At 49.5% G+C, this 7,058-nt stretch overlaps 1 protein-coding gene across 1 annotated transcript in view; it reads right to left on the bottom strand.

The window, feature by feature from the left end:
- Window positions 1-567: 567 nt before the first annotated feature.
- jph3b (junctophilin 3b) overlaps window positions 568-7,058 on the bottom strand; it is a gene marked incomplete at both ends in the record, with an annotated part of 28,116 nt that continues 21,625 nt past the window's right edge. Inside the window, 2 exons of the mRNA XM_084452702.1 lie at window positions 568-648; window positions 4,470-5,497. Coding sequence (XP_084308828.1) covers window positions 568-648; window positions 4,470-5,497 — 1,109 coding nt within the window. The remainder of the gene's footprint in view (window positions 649-4,469; window positions 5,498-7,058) is intronic.

Here is a 7,058-nt window from a genome sequence, read left to right as displayed (position 1 = left end):
TACAGTATAAGCAATTTAGCTTATATGGACTAGGTGAGATAGCAGCCATCTTGCTTACACCTATCCTGTGCTGTGAGATCTCCACAGGTGGGTAGGAGGGTGTAGGAGGGGAGCCTGGGACACGGCCTCCACCTCTACCAACACAGGCAGCAGAGACCGCCTCCTGGCTCCACCCCCTCCCCAAGAACCCAAATAATATCCACAATATCAACAGAGAGACAAGGGCCAGTGAGGAATAACAACAGAATATCAATTCAATTATTATACATGAGAAAATTTAAGTTAAATTATAGGTCACACAAGTCTCTTTTTTTATATAAATTATGATTTTCAAATGGAAAACAGATGGTCTCAGAAGAGAGAGAGAGAGTTAAAGCAGACTTGGTTCTGCACACAGCTGCATGTAGCAGGTTTTTGGGTATCGGGTGTTTTTCCTACTACTTCCTAGTCCAGCTTGGTTCAGCCTCTCACCACAGGCTCCTCCCAGACACATCAACCAGGGCCCAGGGCTGTAGAATCAGGAGAACACTCAACCATATAGCATAGATCATATCAACCAATACATATTTAAATAAAAAAGTGGATGAACAGAATTGCGACGCCAATGTTGAGCAAAATCACCATGACGACCAGAATAGAGCTGGAGCACTGCAAAGGAAAGAGGGAGAGAATAGGAAGTGTTAATAAACACGGGCGCGCGCACACACACACACTCAAACACACACACACACACACACACACACACACACACACACACACACACACACACACACACACAGGCACACACACACACACACGCGCACACACACCAAGGTTATAATAGTTTTGCTTTTTTCATTAGTTTTTATTTTTATATCGTTTTGACTTTTTGTTTTCAATTTCAGTTTAGTTTTGATTAGTTTTAAAGCAGGTTTGCTAGTTTAGTTTAGTTTTTATTTTTTGAAAATGCTTACTTTTAGTTTAGTTTTTATTAGTTTCAGTATTAGTTTTAGTTTTTATTTTCTGTGCTAGCCTTGTGAGACCATCCTGATCTCGTGAGCTCACGTTGTTTCACTCCGTGTGAAACAAACCATCTGGCGAACGTCAGGTTACTTCTGCTCAGGGACACAGCTAAAAAAAATGGAGGATAGATTTCATATCCACCCAAAATACTAGGCTTATGTATGAAATGAAAAAGACTAAAACTAAGGACATTTTCTCAATAATTTTAGTTTATTTTAGTTAGTTTTGTAAACACACAATACAGTTTTAGTTAGTTATCGTTTTTTTGTAAAGTCTAGTTTTTATTTTTATTTCAGTTAACTAAAATGTTTTTTTCACACCTAGTTTTCGTTTTTTAGTTAGTTTTCGTTAACTATAATAACCTTGACACACACACACACACACACGCACACACACACACAGGCACAAACACACACACTGGCACACACACACACAGGCACACACACACACAGGCACACACGCACAAACACACACACACACACACACACACACAAACACACACACACACACACACACACACAAACACACACACAGGCACACACACACAGGCACACACACACACAGGCACACACACACAAACACACACACACACAGGCACACACACACACACTCAAACACACACACACACACACACACACACACACACACACACACACATGCACACACACAGGCACACACACACACACAGGCACACACACACACACACACAGGCACACGCACACACACACACACACACACACAAACAAAAGCAGTACATTATTACCTGCACAGAAGCAAGAAATCTATTCTTTTGTGATGTTAACTGCGTTAGATCAGGAGAAAGTGTGTATTTAGATGGAGATGAGGGTCTGCTGTGTGTGTGTGTGTGTTTGTGTGTGTGTGTGTTGCTGTCAGAAGCCACGTATGTTTGTTTGACACGTTCTGTAGCGGCCTATCAATGATCACCAATCTGGCTTGTGTAACAATGTCATGTAAAATGATTGGATCAGCCGGTGGGGAGGAGGAGAGGAGAACCAGCCAATCATTACCTAAATTAACCCATTACTCCAGATGACTCAGGCCCCTATTGTGTTATATCTATCTATATGTGAAATAATAACACACATGATGTATGGTTATTAATCCCGTCATAGGCTCTGTGTTACTCTATGATTATTGATCTGTGACTTAATCAAAGTGCTGTTGTGTGGCCTGTTGTAGGCTGGCTGTCTCTTACATGTGTACAGAGTAGCTCCATGTGTTGGAGGGGGTGTGTGTCCATGATAGTCCCCTAGACTATATCCACAATGTGGCGTGTGGAGCTGAGATATTGGAGTCAAATGTATGGTGCTTGTTATATATCCAGTGTTTTTCTGTGTGTGTGTGTGTGTGTGTGTGTGTGTGTGTGTGTGTGTCAGCCTGATTGTATCTGAGTATCCTGCCAACCTGCCTTACACAAGTCCTCTGCATTACTTCTCTCTCTCTCTCTCTCTCTCTCTCTCTCTCTCTCTCTCTCTCTGCAGCTGAACCACCCCCCCCCACCTCCTCCCTCTGTCCCTCCATCCATCTCTCCTCCCCACACTTCCCCCTCCTCCCCCCAGTCACTGCCGCACGCCCACTGATTGGCTACAGGCGAAGCAAGGCATAAGCTGTTCCCTAGCAACAGAGCGTGGGTTAGCCAATGAGGGGGCAGCGGTGTGGAAGGAGCTGCTTTGCCAGTCTGCTGTTACTAAGGTACAGGGAGTAGGGAGTGGGGGGGGCTCTGGATGCTGGGCTGCCACCTACAGCAGATACATGTTGTGAGCGGTGCGGCGTGTGTAGCGGATGTCGCTGTGTGCTAAAGCTGTCAAGTTGTGTCAAACGGATAGCTAGCTAGATATGAGTTTGGCTTACAACTGGATGTGTATTAGGAGTGACTGATTACTGCGTTCCTTTCCTTGAATCTCTTTCCCTTTGTAGAGCTGAGGATTCATCGGTAACCAAACTTGATGCCAGTTAATTTTGCAGGTCGCCTTATAGACCCCTGAAAAAAATAACCCTAAGCCGAAACCTAACCCTGACCATGAGCATAACCAGAGCCTTACCATAACCATGACTATCACCAGAACCAGAACCATAGCCTTACCATAACCAGGACTATTACCAGAACCAGAACCATAACCATGACTATTACCAGAACCAGAACCAGAGCCATAGTAATAACCTTAATCTGCATATATGTAAATCAACAGACTTGAAGGTGAGGACCACCCAGAATAATGTGGAACTTTAGTTCATACAAATAGAGTCTGACCTCCTCCTTACTGGACTACAGTAGAGTCTGACCTCCTCCTAACTAGACTACAGTAGAGTCTGACCTCCTCCTTACTAGACTACAGTAGAGTCTGACCTCCTCCTTACTGGACTACAGTAGAGTCTGACCTCCTCCTTACTAGACTACAGTAGAGTCTGACCTCCTCCTTACTAGACTACAGTAGAATCTGACCTCCTCCTTACTGGACTACAGTAGAGTCTGACCTCCTCCTTACTAGACTACAGTAGAGTCTGACCTCCTCCTTACTGGACTACAGTAGAGTCTGACCTCCTCCTTACTGGACTACAGTAGAGTCTGACCTCCTCCTTACTGGACTACAGTAGAGTCTGACCTCCTCCTAACTAGACTACAGTAGAGTCTGACCTCGTCCTTACTGGACTACAGTAGAGTCTGACCTCCTCCTTACTAGACTACAGTAGAGTCTGACCTCCTCCTTACTGGACTACAGTAGAGTCTGACCTCCTCCTTACTAGACTACAGTAGAGTCTGACCTCCTCCTTACTAGACTACAGTAGAATCTGACCTCCTCCTTACTGGACTACAGTAGAGTCTGACCTCCTCCTTACTGGACTACAGTAGAGTCTGACCTCCTCCTAACTAGACTACAGTAGAGTCTGACCTCGTCCTTACTGGACTACAGTAGAGTCTGACCTCCTCCTTACTAGACTACAGTAGAGTCTGACCTCCTCCTTACTAGACTACAGTAGAGTCTGACCTCCTCCTTACTAGACTACAGTAGAGTCTGACCTCCTCCTTACTGGACTACAGTAGAGTCTGACCTCGTCCTTACTGGACTACAGTAGAGTCTGACCTCCTCCTTACTAGACTACAGTAGAGTCTGACCTCGTCCTTACTGGACTACAGTAGAGTCTGACCTCCTCCTAAATAGACTACAGTAGAGTCTGACCTCCTCCTTACAGGACTACAGTCGAGTCTGACCTCCTCCTTATTGGACTACAGTAGAGTCTGACCTCCTCCTTATTGGACTACAGTAGAGTCTGACCTCCTCCTTACTAGACTACAGTAGAGTCTGACCTCCTCCTTATTGGACTACAGTAGAGTCTGACCTCCTCCTTACTGGACTACAGTAGAGTCTGACCTCCTCCTTACTGGACTACAGTAGAGTCTGACCTCCTCCTTACTGGACTACAGTAGAGTCTGACCTCCTCCTTACCGAGTTAGCCTTGAGCTGCGTCAGACCATCTTCGTTGTGTTCTAGTGCAATGGGTGAGGATCTCTGCGGGGGGGAGAGGGTGAGGTCTCTGCGCAGGGGCCGAGCCTCCAGCTGGTCCCCCTTACGCCCGCCGTTCAGCTTCTGCTCCGAGGAGGAGGAGCCTGACGAGGGGTCGGGGGACTCCGCCTCCCGCCCCTCCCGTGTCCCAGACAACCGTGACCCGTCGCCACGGGGCTCCCGACTCTTATGCCGCTGTCTCGGCAGCGTGTGGGCGTGGCCCTGTCCGTGGGCGTGGCCGTGTCCGTGTCGCTCCTCCCCCTGCCCGTGGGGCTTGTGGGAGGTGGAGTCCATGGGCTGCAGCGGCCTCATCTCCATCTCGTAGTTGCTTAGCTTCTCCTCGTCCTGCTCCAGCAGTCTGTCTCCGCCCCCCGCCACGCCCCCCGCGCCCCGCACACGCCCGGACGTCCACGACGCTGACGGGCAGTCCGCCCACCTGTCCCTAGACGGCTTGTGATTGGACGAGCCGTGCTCCCGCGACTTGTGATTGGAGGAGGCGTGCTTGTGGCCGTTGGAGGCCCCGCCCCTCCGGCCGTCGTCCGGGACAGAAGGGGTGGCGGAGCGGCTGCTGCCCCGGCTGCCCCCCCTGCCGCCCCCCGCCCCCTTGGAGGCCGAGCGCTTGTCCTCGCTCCAGCTGTTCGCCCTCAGGTATTCCCCCTTGGCGCCGCCGCTGCCCTCACCCTCCACCAGGACCCGGACCTCCTGAGCCCCGCCCCCGCCGCCGCTGCCGCCGCCCCCCCGCTCGTCGTCCACGGCGGTCTGGCGCAGGAAGCGGGCGTTCTTGGAGCGCTGGCAGGACTTGGCGGGCGGGGGGGGGCTGCGGGGCAGGGAGGTGGCGGGGCTGAGGTCAGGGGTCAGGTCGGGGGGCGTGGAGCCCTTTAGGTAGAGGTCGCGACTGTCAGCTGTGCCGCTGGAGATCACCTCCATGTCCTTCTCACTGGACTGCTGCCTCGGCCGCTGGCATTCCACGCCTAACACACACACACACACACACGCACACACACACACACACACGCACACACACACACACGCGCACATGCACACACGCACACACACACACGCACACACACACACACACACACACACACACACACACACACACACACGCAGCAGACAGACAGACAGAAGTCAGGATAGGACAGGGAGAGACAGTATCATATTTATCATCATTAAAAAGCTTCAATACAAACAATATTGAGAATATAAACTATCTCTTTAACTCAACCCTCTACTACAAACTGTACGTTTTCAAGGTTCAACAAAGTCAGTAACAGAGAGAGATGGACAGATAGAGACATATCGAAGGAGAGAGAAAGAGAGAGAGAGAAAGATAGATAGAAAGCGAGAGAAAGAGATGGAGAGAGAAAGAAAGACGTCTGATTGGAGTCACACACATACAGAACATAATGCACATGCTTTAGTGGACTGGTACTGTTTAGTTTTTCCCACAGAACCCCCCCCTCTCTCTCTCTCTCCCCCCCCCCCCCTCTCTCTCTCTCTCCCCCCCCCCCCCCCCCTCTCTCTCTCTCCCCCCCCCCTCTCTCTCTCTCCCCCCCCCCCTCTCTCTCTCTCCCCCCCCTCTCTCTCTCTCTCCCCCCCCCCCCCTCTCTCTCTCTCCCCCCCCCTCTCTCTCTCTCTCTCCCCCCCCCCCTCTCTCTCTCTCTCTCTCTCTCCCCCCCCCTCTCTCTCTCTCTCTCCCCCCCCCCTCTCTCTCTCTCTCTCCCCCCCCCCCTCTCTCTCTCTCTCCCCCCCCCCTCTCTCTCTCTCCCCCCCTCTCTCTCTCTCTCTCTCTCTCTCCCCCCTCCCCCTCTCTCCATCTCTCTCTGATACTGGGTTATTGTGTAGAAACAGATCTAGTTTATTGCGTAACAATAGGAAGCTTTCAGTACAATCAACCTTCCTGTCAGTTCTGGACTATGGTATCATTATCTACAGGCTCATCGCGGTTCATCACTCAGCACTTTTATTTTTATTTAGTTTTATTACAGGTGATCATTTTAGAACACACCGTTGTAACCTGTATCAGTCAGTGGGGTGGCTGACCTCGTCCGCTAGGAGAATACAGCATTTGTACTGGTACTGTTTAGTTTTTCCCACAGAACCCCCCCCCCCCCCCTCTCTCTCTCTCTCCCCCCCCCCCTCTCTCTCCATCTCTCTCTGATACTGGGTTATTGTGTAGAAACAGATCTAGTTTATTGCGTAATACAGCATTTGTACTGGTATGTTTACAAAGCTGGTATGTTTAGAAAGCGATCTTACAAAAACGACCTAGTTTGGCGCTCTGGTAATTACCAGACAAGGTCTCAAGACTGGTTGGTTCTTGAGGGCCCTCGAGTCAAAACTATGTTGGGGAAAACTGCTTTTAGATACTGTGCTCCCAGAGCATGGAATGAGCTACGAGATTCTCTTAAAGATACCCTCGTCTCACTGAGTGACTTTAAACAAATTATAAATAATGGATCAGATGCTTGCGTTTCTTTTCCTTTTAATTATAATTGTTTTATCTCTATGCGTTGTTGTATATTTTTGTTA

This window comes from Borostomias antarcticus, assembly GCF_949987555.1.
Source record: "Borostomias antarcticus genome assembly, chromosome: 18".
Lineage (NCBI taxonomy): Eukaryota > Metazoa > Chordata > Actinopteri > Stomiiformes > Stomiidae > Borostomias > Borostomias antarcticus.
This window is presented reverse-complemented; position numbering and strand designations above follow the sequence as displayed.